Source organism: Cygnus atratus, chromosome 27 (genome assembly GCF_013377495.2).
Source record: "Cygnus atratus isolate AKBS03 ecotype Queensland, Australia chromosome 27, CAtr_DNAZoo_HiC_assembly, whole genome shotgun sequence".
NCBI lineage: Eukaryota > Metazoa > Chordata > Aves > Anseriformes > Anatidae > Cygnus > Cygnus atratus.
Window position 1 is genome coordinate 391,911 of NC_066388.1, and position 16,464 is coordinate 408,374.

Consider the following 16,464-nt stretch of genomic DNA (forward strand, 5'->3'; position numbering starts at 1 on the left):
TTCTCCCTAGAAAGGGAGCTGAAGGCAGCCACAGAGGGGCCGAGTGGGAATACTGCTTTACCTCCAGGCTTTCCTCTGTATAACCCGTGTATTTCCCTTCACCCTGCTCAGCAGGTGAGTTGCATATGTAGTTGGATTGCTGGCACTCATTAAGAGCCTTTAGGCCCCCACTTGCTGAGTAAGCAGCACAGCTGGGCACGGCGTGCTGGGGCTGGTGCTGAGGTCTCACCCTGGTGCTTGGCATCCTCTGCTCCAGGAGGACTCGTGGGCTGTGTCTCTGTGTGAGGCTGAGTCACACGTCATTGCTGCGAGGGCTGTGGTCTGCATGAAGTCCAGCCTGGAAAACCCTTGTCACAGGACTGGGAAGAAAGGTTTGTTTCTACTCGAACCTAACTCTCGCTATGGTGACACCAACTGAAACAGCACGGTCCCCGGTACCCGAGGTGGGCAGCAGCGAAGCGGCACGCGTCCCCTGGCGCATCCTTGGCGCGGCTCCCACGCTGGGCACAGCGCATGATCTGCAGCAGCGTTGCGCTGCAGAGCCAAGACGTCATTGTGACTGCTGAGGTTAAACTCCATTGGCTTGGAGGCTTCTGCCTTCAGGTGCTGCTGAAGTGCTGCGGCTTCAGGTGCCAGGCTGAAGTCCCAGCAGCGCCAGAACTGTAGGCTTGAGTTACTAGGTTATGCTACGACACTCAGTTTTTAAGCTGTTTTTATTACAACTCAATCAGCACTGCAGCCACAGGAGGGCGGCACAGCCGCAAGCTGTAAAAATGCTTTTACTAGCTTGCCCAAACTGCTGGTTTTGTTAGAAAACAAAACTGCTTAAAGGGAAGAAAGGGGGAGTCCTTAAATGCCTGTCCAGAGTACTCAGTATGCATATACAGGTTGTTTTACGCAGACCACACTTCTAAAAAGTACTGCCAAAACCAGCTGATTACTTTTTCGGCCACAATCTCCAGCTTTTGCTGCGGCATTTGGGTTATTCCGGAAGTTTCACAGTGCTGTCAGGAGTCACCAAGCCCAGCAGTATTGTCAGGAAGGCCCAGGAGAGGAGGGAATTAATTGGTTCTTAAACCTGAAAATGCTCAGCTCCCATTGTGCTAAACAAGTGGCCAGAGCTGCCCCTTTGCCTTGTGCCAGCAGGCAGTACGGAGCAGAGCAGAGCCTTTGGGCACTGCCTGGCAGAGGGGCTACTGCAGGGGCTCTGCAGGTCACACTGAGGTGCTGGGCGGGCACAAAGCTGCAGAAGTGATCGTGCTGTGACCCACCCGTGTTGGCACGTAGAGGATGCAATGCTGTGCTGCTGACCCGTTATTAGGAATTTGGTCTGCAGTTGGGTAAGGGACAGCAGCACATCAGGATCTAATGCTGGATTTAGCATTGATCCCATTCCTGAAACACAAACTGCAGACTCTGACGAGAGGGTGCTGGATAGGTCGAGCTGTAGGTGTTTCCCCCCAGAATTGCAGCAGTGCTGGGGACTGCCGGCAGAATGGAGGAGCCTTTTGGACAGCCCCGAAAGCTCGTGCAGCCAGGAAGCGATGGTGTTCCTGGACTGCTAATCGGTGGACAAATGGTTGCATGCATTAGCACCACAGCTTATAAACAGCAGAGCATCCACAGCTCAGGAGGCTGATCTCTTGTTAAAATATTAAAACTTCCCTACAAGAGCTCTAGAAACCAGAATGGTGAGCCCAGTGCAGAGGTTTATTGCATTATTCCGAGGTGACTACATTTTACTAGCAGAGCAGTCCCTAGCTGCAAACCAGGAGAGGTTTATATCATTTCCTCTCCCTAGCAGGCTGCGTGGGCTGCATTAAAAGTACGACTTCCAGGGAAAAATGTTAATAAGTTTTCAAACCAAGGTTTAGCCCTCTAAATCAGTTTTCAAGTATCAGAGGAAGGTCAAAAAGTCATGAAGTGATCCAACAGAGAACAGAGATCTACTTCATTAGGTAGGCTGAAGGAGCAGGAAAGCCGGGGTGATTGAGGGTCTGTTTCTGGGACCTTGCCATGACCACAGACACTACAGGGGACTTGGGAGACTCTGGCTTATTTTTTGCACAAGAATGGTGTATTATTTTCTGTTTTAAATCTCTTGAGGAGGGGGGAAGGTTTAAATTGCTGCCTGTTTTGGTTACGTCTTTGCAGCAGCTTGAAAAGTAAGTGACATAGAGAAGTGGGTCTCATTTTTGTGGCTGCCCATTGCCCTGCAGTGTAGCAGTCCCGGTAGTGGGCAAAGGCTTGAGGACACTGGCAGAAGGAGCACTTCATGCAAAATGCCCCTGTTTTATGTAAATGGTACAAATGCTATGAGAATGTGTAGTTGCCATTGTGCTCTTCGGCACTCAGTACTCAGCTGATGTTTAACCTGAATTCCTGCTCAGGTAAATGGTATTTTTCCTGTGTAAGGGTAAGTCCAGGCTAGGACAGATTCGGTGGTGTTTTAAACAGCTAAAGATAATTTTGGTTTGCTTAGTCAAAGCTCAGTCAGCAGTGGAGCAAGGGTATTATCTTCAAAGAAGGCTTGTTTGGTTGCTTAGACGAGACTTTCCAGATAAAGATCCCTGGGATGGCTTAGTCATGGGGCTGTGGTCAGGAGGGGAACCAGCCCACACCGGGGCAGTGGCGGCACCCACGGCGCAGCCGGCAAGGGCACTGCGGTGCTCCGGCTGGGGATGGGCTCAGATCTCTTCCGTCCTTCAGAGGGACTCCTCAAGGCTAAACAAAGAGTGGGTGCAAAGCTAAAAGGGAGGTGGCGTTTGGGAGTGGTTAAGTTGCAATCCTTGTTGACTTAGACAAATCCTGAAAACACAAGTACAAACTTGGAATTCCCTCAGAAATGAACTGGGTGTTATTTCGCTAGCTTTCCTCTGGCATTGATGTCCATGGTCTCTTATCTGTAGTTAGTGGGAAGAGATCATGTTGCAAATGTAATTCCTAAAGGATGATTGTTAAGTAATCAGTTTAAAGGCCTGTTTGAACTGTTTCTGAAGGACTCGAATCTGCAGATTGCACAATAGTTGCTGAGAATAGTGATGCAACAGATTAGCATTTTGATCCTTCTGTGTGCTATTTTAGGACAAGTGCTCCTCTCAGTTCTCTAATCGTTTTAAATTTGTAGTAACCAAAACCTATTATGCATAGCTCAAGGCAGAAGAGAGGTTAAAAACAGCCTGCAAACAGGTATTCAACATAATTCAACACTGGGAAGCTATTCAAATATATTTGAACACTTTTTCAAGTTCAAGTACTTTAGGATAGTAAAGCTGCTTTCCCTATTCAGAATGAAGGGTTCTCAAAAGTAGCAGCAAAGCTGCATGACGGTCTCTGACAGCTGACCCCAGATTACCTCTGGGTTTTGTGACAAACCCGGGTGTTCTGTGAGGTCTCTCTGGGTCACCCTGCCCTGTGGTGAGGCTGGTGCGTGGCCCCTGTGCGGTGCCTTGAGGCACAGAGGAACACAGTCCCTCCAGAAGAGGAGGAATCGATTCCTGGCCCCCGTGCCTTGCAGGGGGTCAGGAGAGAGGTGGCAGAGGCAAAGCTTTGGGCCCCCCACCGCCCGCTGCTGTGCGCTGCCACACGGAGCCACTCCACACTGCCAGAGGATTAATGGGCTCTTCATTTAGCTCAATTACTGGGCATTCACCTGATAAGCTGTAAAGAATAGAACACTAACTCTTACAATCAAATATTAAATTACACCTAATTTATTTACTTATGGCAGACTGCAAGCACTGCAATTGAGTGTGCAGAGGTTTGTAACACACGCACGTCTTGGGGTTGATGGGTGTCCTCACAGTGGGGTAGGGGGTCCTGACAGTGCGGCTAATCAGTGCCCAGCAGCTAACGAAGCCTGCTGTGATCCTGCACGAGCTCCGGGGATACATGTCCCAGGGCAGCGTGGTGTGTGCCCGCGCTGGGCAAGGGAGGCTCTGTGGCCTCTCTGGAGCAGAAGAACCCCTCTGCTCCCAGAACCAGAGTGCAACCTGTGTATTCCTGCATCAGCAGTGCAGCTGCCGTGTGCCTGGTAGACAGCGTGTTTTGGAGTTTCACCCTGTTGCATGCTTGCTCTTCTTTATCACACACTTGATTTTTGCAGGGCATGTGTTCTGGATAAACATATGATTGATATGAATTGCTGTGAGAAAAACGTATGGTAAATATATCAAATACTTTTTAAAAGTTCAGCATTATCTGTTAGGAAAAAATATGCATCAGTTCATGTAGGTAGATGCAAACAGGCTGTTAAAATGCCCTAATCTGAGTACTAATTGCTTAGAAGCACCTGGCTTCACGCTGGGCACCTTTCCTCCTAGGGAACAAACTCGCAGTAACATGCTGCATTTCTGCAGCGTGAGCAACCAGGGATGGCTGGCGGTGGGCAGGAACCAGCAGCAAGCAGCAAAGCAGGGAGGGGGCAGTGCAGGGTGTGGAGGCAGGGGGGAGGAAAGTCCTAGAAGAAGTAGGGAGGGTTTATCTGCAATGCAGGTGGTGTGCGTGCAGTTTCCCTGAACTCGAGAGAGGCTGTGTAGGTCTGCAGAGCTCTGGACATGGCTCTGCTGCTTCCTGCTGCAGTTAGGAGGGATTTGAAGAGGCTGGGGCAGCGGTGTGCTCTCTGCAGTGGGGAGTTTGCTTTGGAGAGTGCAAGTGGATTAAGCAATCCTTCCTGCTGGGCCGCATGACCACAAGATGCACACTGAAATTCAGCATCGTGCGGGTCCTGATGCTGAGGCTCCATCCCCTTTGCGGAGGCCTCGTGATCTGTGCACAGGAGCGCAGGGGAGAGGCAGCGCGCGTGGGCTCGTCTGGAGGAGCTGCTCCCCATGTCCCTGGGCTCGGGGCTGCTTTACGCTGGTCACACACCTCATGGCAGGCACAGCTTCTCCAGGTGTATATTAGCAATGGGCTTTTGAGTTCTGCTGCAAGCAGATGTGACACCTTGATTTTATCAGGTTACTTTATCCAACATCTTGTATTTCCATATATTTTTTAAAAAGTGTGCATGATAGACACTGAAATGCTACAGCAAGCAGAAAGTTATCTATATATTTTTGTCTCTAAGGAGTGCCTGTGGTTGTTGGGGGGAGTTAGAGGTAAGGTGGGTCATTATTTTTCTCTCTGATCTGCAGATAATTAGTTTCACAAGGTAGATAATGCTTTATTTGCTTTTGCTTTAAAAAGCTATTTTATGTCTTGGCCAGTTAGCTAGGGAAAACCTGCTTCTTGGCTTTGATAAATCTCTCCAATGTCATAATGCGTTTTTGCATACTTTTTATTGCAGCTAGAATGCACAATATTTAGGGAAGAGGCTTATTGTTAGAATTGGGATAAAAACAGTGTGTGTTTGGCAGCATTTTCAGCAGAATATATTCAAGGTTTTTACCTCTGTACAAAAATCCTTCAACTCGCTTGGCCTTTTTCCATGGACTTCACTCGGGTCAAGATTTTGACATGTCTTTGAATTCTGGGTTTGTACTTGAACTCTCGCAGTCCTCTGCAGTCGTTCTGCAAATGGGCTCAAAAATGACACTCAGGCGATGGCGCGTTGATGTAAATTGGAGCCTCCCAAAAATTCTGGCAGAGGCAGAGGGGCTGATTGCTCACTAGCACATTTGTGAAATGACAAACTGAGTCTTGTACTTTACAGTTGAGAGAGAAAGAGAAAACTGCGTCTAGATTTGAACCTTTTTTTTTTTTTAACCATTCAGACTGGCAGGTGAATTTCGCATAGAAACCCAGTTGGAGAATATGTCCAAGCATAATATGACATTTTTTTTTCCTTTGGATTATACGAGTCGGTTCAAGTTTATGTAGTCTGTGTGTAGCCCCTTGTATACATGGCAATGTCAAAGCAGAAGCATTGCATCCCTCTGCCCTGTGTGGTTTTTGCATCGGAGCTCTGCGAGCTGGTCATGTTAATGTGACTCAGAGCATCACCAGTCTGTATCTGGTGACTCGGAACTGGGAGGAAGTGGGGTTTTCCACGAGTGTGGTGAAAGCCCAAAGGATTACTTGGTTAAGGAGTCCGGACTTGCAGCAGATGCAGGATGTGCCCTGCAAGCTGTGCCATGGGTGCCAATCGGGCATACAGCTCAATGGAAATGAGGTGTTTTTTTCAAGACTGTGTCAGGAAAATATCCCCTATATTAAGATTCTGGTCCTAGTTTAACTTTTACATTTTAGCAAAGATATATGGCAACCATGTCATTTCCTGTTGGTTACAGTAATTTGGAGGCTTTTCTTCTTAAAAACAGCCTTGTACATCACTCCAAAAGGGCCCTGTTGCATCACTTTGCCGCTTGTGAGGCGTTTGTGCTTTGAAATCCCCAGCCAGCCCTTTTCTGTGAAAAGCATACTAACCTACCCATAAACTTCACCACATTACAGCTCTTCACTCACATTTAGAATGCTTTATAGCAGGGTTTTTTCTTGCGCAGCCATAGATGAAATATGCTTCATCTGTGCCTTTTTGTCTGAGCACGCGTCCACCCCGGCGCTGTCAGCCCTGGCACTGAGCTGGCTTTGCTGGGTTGGGCTGCAGAGGAGGCGAGGGCGTTGGCATCGCCCGTCCGGGAGATGCTTTGTGCTTGCTTTGTCCTCAGCTTCCCTCCCATGGCTGCTGATTCCCCCGGGTGCACCCAGGCTGCTGAATCACCTGCTTGCAAAGGAGAGTTTGTACTTGTGGGTGACACAGACGTGAAGTTTAGCTGAACAGTCAATTTTTAACTTGCCCTGTTGCTCAATGGTCCGGAAGGGAAACTTGCCTGGGAGGTGTTGCTGTTGTCTGGAGCACCCTGTCCCTCCGCACAGACACGGCCATGTGAGGTCTGGCCCAGCTCAGCTTGGACTCTGCTCACGCAGTGTGTTTGGTTTCACCAGGTGCCAGCAGGTCACAGTACCTGGTGATTGGGCACTGGGTAACATCTCCTTTTTCTTCTGAACACAGTGGACAGGTTGAGGTGGATTTTGACTCGTTCCAACCCTGTCTTCCCATCACAGGACAGACGCAAGAGCAGTTCTCGAGGGCACTGGACAGGTGGGGACTGGTGTCTAATGGGGTCACGGACCATGGCACTGCCTGCTGCAGCTGAGCTCCCCTTCGCTCTGGGTGGTTTGTTTCCAGTGCCCTACAAGCTGCTTGCTGCCTGTCCCCAGCCTGACCACCCAGCGATGGTGCTAGAAGGCTTCTGCTCATTTTTCTCCCCGCTTTTTGTGGCTTCTCCCCCAGTGCTGCTGTCCGGAGCCGGACTGGGTGTCTCAAGCTGAGGGTGCCCAGCTGCCCCTTGCCCCTGCTCCTGCCTGTGGTGCAGCACTAGAAAAGCCAGATAAAATTAGATATTCGGACGCATGTTCCTCAGGATGCTGGGGCAGGGGGACACCCAGTACAGCCAGTTTGACTCACAGAGAAGAATTAATGGAAACGCCCGGCTCCTGGAGGGAGGAAATACCTTGAACAGGCCTTTTCCTCTTTTTGTTACGTGGGGCAGGCTGACAATGGGCTCTGTGTCTGGCAGGAGCATTTCTGAGCTGTCTCATGAATGCAGCACACACGCTCAGACAGACACAGAGTCTGCAGCACCGAGCGCTCAGGAAGGGCCCGGCACAATGCGGACGACCCACCCTCATGCACCTACCCTGCGGGGATCGTGCCGGGCTCGCAGAGCAACGCAAGCCTCTGCTTGGGCACAGCCATCCACCGCGGTCAGAGCAGCCCCAAGAGCACCTGGGCGGCTGCGAGCACCGGGCTGGGGCGCGTTGTGCAGCCTTGGTCAACAGCAGCGGGGAAAGCAGCACCGTTAATGTGAGCGGCCAGCATGCAGCATCGGGCTGTTTGTACTTCAGGCTCACTGACAAATGTTTCATAACAATCAATTGCAATTTATACCCAGCTCACTGCACGATGCACTGCTGTTCATGAAGTACAAGCCTGCCAAAACAGAATGCAGGCTGAGGCCAAGGAAAACTGCCTTTTTCAACTGTAAAATCAAATAAACATGTAACTCTTTGGTAAGTGACCTTCGCTTATCAGAAAAGCTTTATAAGGTGAACTTTATATATTACTTGTGTTGATAATTTAAATGTAAGGAGGCAAGAGGAACTATAAACTCCGTATGTCACAGGGCCTTATCAATCACGTTATGCAAATGTTTGGAGCAGGAATGTCTGGGCAATAGTAGCATGTGCCACCAGCAAATGCTTTAATTCGTGTTGCTTTGTCTGCCGCAGTGATGACTTCCTTCAGATTCTCCTTCACAAGAAAAGAGAATTTCAGCCGATGATGCATCACGGTGCCCCTGGCTGCTGGTGCTGCTGGGCCGGGTGTGGGTGTCAGGTGTGGGGGAGGCCGGTGCAGGAGCCCTCTGGATGCCATGCGCAGGGGCTGCCTCTGGCCAGGGGACGTGAGAGCTCTGCAAGCTTCTCTGGACAGGTTCTAGATGTGTGGTTGAGTTGTACAGCATGTGGTGATAAACGTGGGGGCCACAGGTCCTGGTGGTGGACAGTAACATCAGAAAGTCCAGACAAGGCTTCGACGCACCCCGCTGCCCCGCAGAGGTTGCTTTGCATTTCCTGCAGTGCCGGCTTCTCCTGCTGCTGGTCCCCCCTACCCAAACGCCCGGGATGTTGAAGCAGTTCAGTCCTGCCCTCTGCACTCGCAGCTCTTTCAGTGTGGGGATGCGTGGTTTGGGTACTGGGGCTGAGCAACGGGTGAGACCGCGATAGCCCTGCCGCTGTGCCTGGCACAGCAGGTGCGTTACGGAAGGTTCGAGTGTCCAGGACTGGGACAGGGAGGCAAGCACAGGCTGAGCAGCAGCGCAGAGAAATAGAAAGCAGTAGCATGGTGGAAAGACAATTTGGTACACACTGTGGGCTTTTTAGAGTCTCCTCTTGCAGCAGGGATGTCTGGGCCCCTCCGTCGCAGTGTACGCCATAACCCAAAGGCAGCTGGATGCTGGTGGCTGCGTCACCCCTCGGGGTTTCTGTTTGGAGTGCTCACTGGACGAGGAATGGCTTTGATGGGAAAACCTCCTGGAGTGGGAGGAAAGAAAGCGCATCACAAAGCCCGGGGGTGGCTGGAGTGAGGTCAGCAGGCCCGGTTTGGCCTTTTTTGGAAACAGCCGATGTGAAATGCCCGTCAGAAAGGTCTGGATCCACCACGAAGCAGGACGGGTCCCAGCGCTCTCCGCTCTTCCCGGGGACGGGGATGGTTGCATGTCACCTCCACTGCCCCACGGGTCTCGGTGGACACGGCTGGGTGGGACGGTGCTGCTGGGGCCCTGCCGCAGCCCTCCCAGCCCCGGACCTCCAGCGCACACCCCAGGCTGCAGTCGTTCCTGCGTGGGGCCGGGGCCATGGGGGGCTGGGGGTGCTTCACTTCCAGACGTGGTGCTCCTGGGGAACTGCTGGATCCGCTTCACCACACTGTAAATAATTACAGTTATCCACTCACTTAAGTAATTTAAAGGATTATTTCTAGTCTCCCTGATTTATAGGCAATTTGGAGTTTTAAGTGTAGGCAAAAAACAAAACTGAAGCTGGTCTATCAGTCCTCTGAACTCTTAACTTTGTTGTTTTGAACAGTCATGGGAACATTTTTTTCTTAAGTAGGAGGTTATTATAGGACACTTATTAATAACTAGTCTTGGCTATTTTTAAGTATTTTCAACATACTCTATCATGATAGTACAGCAGAAAGACTAAGTTTAATTCTTCTGCCCCGGTGCTCATAACTCACTTCTGTTTGTTTTGGCTCATTGGGACCGAAGTCCTAACGCTGCTTTGCAGGAATAGCGAGAGCCTGAGGACTGTACCACTTGCTGTTGTTTGGAGCTGCTCATTTTCTAAGAAAAATGAGCATAGAGCATTCTCCTCATAGAGGAGAAACTAACAGCTGAGTTTGATTTACAATTAAATTTCATCAGGTTTTTCTGGAAATGCCAGAGTCAGCATAGCACAGCTGTGGGTAAAACTCCAGTACTGCTGAACTGGATGGCAGAACTTCAGGGAAAACAAATGTTGTTGCAGACTAAGAACAGAGCCTGCAAATTGGAATTCTTGGTAATTAAGGAGAAGTGTAAGCAGTCTGCTCTTAAAACAGGATCTGTGTGAAATGACCAAAAGAGGATAAACCCACTCCTCCAGGAGAATTGAGCATTTCAGACAAGAGAAATTATATTTACAGTATAATTTATTAAATTTCAGATTGCCATATGCAATAAATTATAGTCAATATAATGATAGCATTGTCATAAAATATTACCATGAAGTACTTGTCTAATATCTAATGTAATTTATACAAATAAGAACGGTAATTATGATGTTTAGAAATTCAGTGTTAATGGGAAGTGAGCAAAATATTAAAGAACTTCACAGTAAATTCAGGGAAATATGTCATTATTATTGCTTTTGTGCAACAATTTATAATGCACGCATACTGCATGAGAAAGAAAAGGTACAGTCGCGTAGTGTCTCTAGAGCAAATGCATTCCCTGAAGGCTGAACTTATTGCACCCATACGGTGCACTTCAAAGCATTTTAACAAATGCAGAATGATAAATGATCAGTAGCTGATCAACCTCTAGACTCTCCATTCTAGCAGACAACAGCGAGGCTTAGAAAGGTTTCAAACTTTAGGTAACAAGTTCAGGAAGGCAAAGCAAACGCATGAAGTCAGTAAATGCTCAGTCTGTGAGCAGCACCCGCCGTGCGGTGCTGCGGGCTGGCTGGGGTGTGCTGGCCCCCTCCGGGCACTGGCCCCAGGCTGCGGCGCTGCCGCGGGCAGTCCCGCTCCCATCCGCCGTCTCCCAGCACCGTGCGTCCCTCCAGGAGCTCACAGGGCAGCACAGCGTGCCGCCTGCGGCAGGAGGTGGCGATCAGTCTCGTCCCGAAACGTTCTCCTCCATTGCCGTTCCCTTCGCCAGCTCAGTGGACTTTGATGGAGTATTTCCGAAATTTCAGGAACTGGAGGAGCTTGTCTTTTCGCCTCTGCTTTAGTGCCATTAGTGCTCTTGTTTTCTCCTCCACGTCCTGGTCGGTGGCGAGGATGATCTTGGCTCTTTCCTCTGCCTTCTTGTCTCCGGAGTGTTTGAAGAGTTTCTGGAGCGACTCTTCGTCGATGCTCTCAAAGATATTGGCCACGGCTTTCTTGCGCAGGGCTGTGTCGAAGCGGTAGCCATGGACCGAGGGGCTCACTCTCAGGGATGTGGACATGGCTGAGGTTGTGTTGCTTCTCCTTGCTTTCATCTATGTCGGATGCTCTGGGGTTTGCCTTCTGGGTCTGATCAGAGGGATCTGTGTGGTATCTGTGCTGAAGACTGCTATTTAAAGGCAGGCTGAGAAAAAGCCGGAGAGCTCAAGTTACAGTGATGAGGTCACGCTGATGTCAACACTGAATAGTCATAGGCAAGTTAACATTTAAGTTGCCAACTTTCCTCTGTTGTGCAGCCAACTGTAAAAATTTGCTGTGATTCTGCTGTGAGTTTTTCTTCGACCTGGTGCAGAAGGGGATTCGTGCAACTTCCAGCACCGTTGTGTCGTTGTGCACCGTTGTACAGTTCAAGCTGCACTTGTGGCCTTCCGTTGTGCTCAGAAAAGCTCTGCACTCAGAAAACCTTGCCTGCTGCAACAGGCTCTTGCACCTAATAAAAAGTTAATATTAAGAACTATTGCAATACTAACAAGAGGTTAGCTGTGAGCCTGTGCCTGCAGATGTCTACTTGTCTGTATCCCAGCCAGACAGAAGGACAAGGCAGCAAAACCTGCTCAGGTCTACATATGGGATGCTTTCTACTGCTTTCCATAGGGTACAGGTCATGTTTAGTAAGCTGTATTTTCAAAGCGGTAAGCAGTTCAGCAAAGGCAGCTAATCCATAAAGTCTTCTGCAGTGACTTTCCCGGGATGTTACAACCTGGAGCTGCCCAATTTACACGTAGTGGGGCAGCAGGTGGCATCTCTCTGCCCCACGGTGCACATTGTGCCGCAGCAACAGCAGCAAGAGGTTTGTTGCTGTGCTCCTGCCTCCAGCTCATCACTGGAAATTAAAGAATTCAATTTCTCTGCTCCAAAGGAGTTTGTGTTTTCCACCTCTGCATCCCCAAGCCCTAGGGATGCCAACCCCCCTCTCAACAGGATGAGACTGGGTACGGCAGGCTGCGAAGAGCCAGCTCTGATGGCTGGAGTGTACTGCCAAGGTTAGAAATCTAACCTTACAAAGACCTGCACCCCACTAAACCTGGCCAGGAATGACAGTGGGTTCAAAGGTTGCTCAAGGCCAAGGATCCAGAGATAAGTGTATTTTGGTTAATGGCTTAAAAGTGGCCGGATGCTGCAGAGGCACTGTTTAGAAAATCAGTTGCTTGTGTACCAGCTGTGTTGATGATTCCCCATTACTCATTCCCACTCAAGAAGGCCACAAACAGGCTTTGTCTCCATGACTGTCCACTACTTAGGGGGGTTCCCTTGTTTATGTGAGAGCCGTGGAGGTGATAGATGATTGCAGCAAGGAGCAGAGCTGCAGTGACATTGCCTGGTTGCTTGTCACTCCATACTCTAACACTTCTGTTCCTTTTGGCAGAAGGCAGGAATATGTCCCTGCACAGCCCTGCAGAAACCCTCTCCTGGCTCTAGCCAGGGAAAAGCCCACAAAGTCCATGTGCTAGGCATTTGTGCAGGCATAGAATAATAATAATAATAATAATAATAAAGTAATTGTGAACTGTATTGCTTACTAGACAATACAGCAGGCCAGGCTGCTGCTTGGGCAGCAAAACAATTGGTAGTCACCAGCTCCATGCACTTAGATAACAACTGAACCTCTGCACTTCCTGCTGGTGGGGCTCGCCGTGCTTTTTATCTTTAGGAGAGGGAGTGGATTGCATTTAACTGCTTGACCACTTTCCTATCTGTGACTTAGGAATCGTAAATAGAGCCGGGCACACCCTGGCGCAGCCCTGCACGCTCCATTCAGCCGCATCCTGCTGGGGGACGGGCTTTTCCTGCGGCCAGGCGCTGCTCGGTGCCATTGTTACCTGCGTGAGCTCTCGCTGCACGTGCCTGGGATTTTTTCCACCAGTTCTGCATCACCACCATTGTATGGCTTGCTTTTTAGAATTTTCCTAAGTTTCTTTTGTATGTGCTAGCTATTACATGATTCGGCATATAAACAGATACCTTTACAAAACCTCTTAATTCTCCTCCTGCCAGAAAAACTTAAAAGCCTCTTACTTTACTGTAGCCTTGCTGAATTTGAGAGCATTACACATCAGCTGATGCTTGCTCAACATTTGCAGGGTAAATCTGCCCTGAAAATAGGATCTTTTTGATGTGGCTGGCTTCTGGGCCTCGGCCTATGGAAGAGCTCCGTGTTTTATCGATGGCTTGCTAAAAAGAAATACAAGAGGAGGGAGCAGTAGAGAGAAGGAAGATGCGTGTTGATTTCCTCACCTGCTCAGATGCAAAGTGCTGCCTGAAGTACTGTGTGAAGGGAAAACCTGCCTGTAAAAATGTCCAGCTGAAATGCTAAACATTACTTGCTTCACTGAACAGAGAAGTACACTTGCAACGTACTTAGGACAAAAAAACAGCACCAGGAGATCCGTGGTGATCTCGTAGATGTAGAAAACAAACCTTCCTTCTGCAAAGCACGATTTCCCGTAGTTGAAAAGAGGAGCTGAGGCATGTTAACATATGCCTACTTTTTACTGCTTTTACTGCACATGGAATCGTTCTGCAGGTATTTGCAGAGATATGGCTGATAGAATAAATTAGCAATATTTGTGGCAGATACAAGCTCAGAAAAGTATCTGCCATGGAAACCGAGAATAAAACTGATGCTTTAAGAGTAAGACATCAAAAAGCTGCCAAGATGAAGAATGTGGTTTTTTTGTGAGCTCATCTTGCATTGAGCAGTAACAAATGCCTTTGCCCCTTCAAGCTTCTCTTCCCACTTCGCATAAATTTAGTTGTGTTCAACTCTGACTGAGAGATGAAGCATACCTCGTCTGTTTTTTCCACTATTTTTTATATCATTCTTTTAATATTGCCTTCCCAGTAATGCCTAGGAGGAATTATTCATGTGTTGGGCTGGAGTGAAACTTCAGACAGGATGCGATTTCTATCACAGCTCTCCTGCTATTATTTTATAATTGCTTCATGAATGTAAATGCTCTGTTTCACACATTAATGGGAGGATTAATTCCAACCCACTATTCTGTCTCTGCAGAACAGCTTAGCCACATCCCTAACTGCGCTCTGCTTTTTGGGAGATGACGTACTTGGAGGGTTCCTGCCATGGGGCTCTTCTGTGGGAGGAACAGCCTTGTCTGAGCTTGGGAGTCCTCCCACGGCAATTTTGAAGTGGAGGCACCTATTTTCTATAGGTTAAACCAACCTTCTGGGCCTAGAAATCAGAGCAAGCAATCACTGGAGGGAAAGACTTGGAGTGGGCGGCTTGGAGGCCACATCTCCCACCCAGGGCATCTGCCTGGGGGGCATCGACAGCAAGGGGCTGCTGCAGGAGTCCCGTGGTGCCCCCCATGGTGCTGCGGGAGGGGCAGGGCAGCCCCGACCTCTGTTCTCTGCTCTGCCAACCAAGAGCCCTGCGCTGGGTCCTGGGTCCCTCGGTCCCTGGCGAAGCCGGGGAGGTGGCAGCTGGGAGCCGTGGGTGCCTTCACCCCTGCAAACTCTTGCAGAGAACTTGGTCTGCATTGGTGTAGCAGTCCAAAATCCCTCCAAACAAGGCAATCTGGGATGCATTTTGTGAAGGCATGTTTTGCATAGCTTTCCTTTCGCTAGCTTGCCTAAGCCCGCACAGCTTGTAATATCGCCTCGGTATTGAAAGATGCGGCAGCCCCAACGAACATTGGTGCTACAGAGGCCTCACCAAGCAAAATATTGATGTTATTCCATAGAAGAGATTTTTCAAAGCAGGCTTCCAAGATCCCTGTTTGGCTGCCTGTTCTTTAGGATGCTGTTGTCCAAACTCCTGCATGAGAGGCAGGAACTTCTGAATATGGGCTGGGTGATTTTCATTGCGCTGGGACTCGGGGGAAAGCAGCAAATAGCAGAGGACAGGACACCACCACTGGCTGACATTGTGCTCTGTGCTGCCAGCAGGAATACAAACAGCTGTTAATTCTGGCAATCAGGGTGAAATAAGGAACCAGACCTGTGTGACAGCTCAAACACGGAAGCAGGAGCATGCAATCAGTGCTCAACTGCACCGAATGTTATCAGATTCTTTAGCCATAAAACTTAGCTGTAAAAGATTGGGGAAAAAAAAAAAAGGGGGGGGGGGGGGTCAGCCAATCTATCCTGGAAAATGGAGTTCTTGGTTTTTCAGACCAGCTGCCTTTTAAAATACCAGTGAACTGTTAAACGGTATTGCTTTTCTCATAAAGAAACAAGGATTAACTGCTCTAATCTTTGTTTGGCAAAGTCATATCTTAAATATTCAGAAACTGAGCATGTAGAAGGGCTTTTAGAAGGCTTTGGGACAGGAGAGGGATGTGAAATTATTGCCTTGAAAACACGTGTGTCTTTAGCTCATGGCCAGAGCATGCTTGGCTTACAAGGAGCTCCCTTCTCCTGGCACTTTTCTGCCTGTGCCAAATTGCTTTTCCCAGAATCCTGGGAGCCGGGCAGAGGAAACCTGAAATATTTCCCGGTGGTGAGAAGGGGACTCGGGGCTCTCCATCAGCTCATGGCCGGTAGCAGCCAAGGGCTGGGCTGTGTCTGACCGGGGGCTGGTGCAGCAGAACGGGGGCAGCGGCCGTGCCACGTGCAGTGCTGGGGGTGGCTGCCCCAGGGCTGTGCCCAGCCCCCTGCCCGCATCCCTCTTCTGCTGGTGCGGAGCAAGCACCACGGCTTGCTGAACAGAGGTGCAATGCTGCACGTGCCTCTCGGCCACACTTGTCCTGTCTGAACAGGGACTGAAGGCTCTGGACGCTGGTCAGAACTGAATGGTTTGCAACAAACGTCCCATTCGTGGGAACTGTGTTTCTGGGTGTGTTGAACCAGGGAAGGGCAGCCCTGCAGCTTAACAAAAGGGTATTGAGTTTCTCTTTGAAAACACAAGAGGTGCCTTTCAGTGCATTCAATGGAAAAATCTGAGAATTTGAAAATGTCCAAGAACTTCAGGCCATTTTCCCCATCATTTCCCAAACATGTTTCCCATCCTTTCCCTCACTGTATTTGTTTGACCTCTGAGTCACTTTCAGCCCTGTTCGTGCAGGTTGGAGAATCCTTGCCCTTCTTAGGAGTGGTAAATACAGCTCTTGACATGTTTGCTCTTGGCTGGGAAATGCATTTGGAGATGGAGTGCTCCACAGCACAGAAACAGCTGTGGGATGGCTGGAGGTCAAAGAGGAACCAGTTCATCGTGTTCCTCCTGGAATCCAGATTCCTGGGAATCTGTCAGACATCCAGGTCGCATGAATGGCAGTGCCTGGCCCAGCTTCCCA

General features: G+C 49.4%; 1 protein-coding gene across 1 annotated transcript; it reads right to left on the bottom strand.

The window, feature by feature from the left end:
• Nucleotides 1–10,174: 10,174 nt before the first annotated feature.
• Nucleotides 10,175–11,295, bottom strand: TCIM (transcriptional and immune response regulator). Its single transcript, XM_035562740.2, has one exon. It carries the CDS (start codon nt 11,245–11,247, stop codon nt 10,927–10,929), a length of 321 nt encoding a protein of 106 aa, XP_035418633.1. The 5' UTR covers nt 11,248–11,295; the 3' UTR covers nt 10,175–10,926.
• Nucleotides 11,296–16,464: the final 5,169 nt, after the last annotated feature.

What these genes read in the sequence shown, in the direction of transcription:
- TCIM (XM_035562740.2), bottom strand. Translation starts at nt 11,247, where the DNA reads ATGAAAGCAAGGAGAAGCAACACAACCTCAGCCATGTCCACATCCCTG.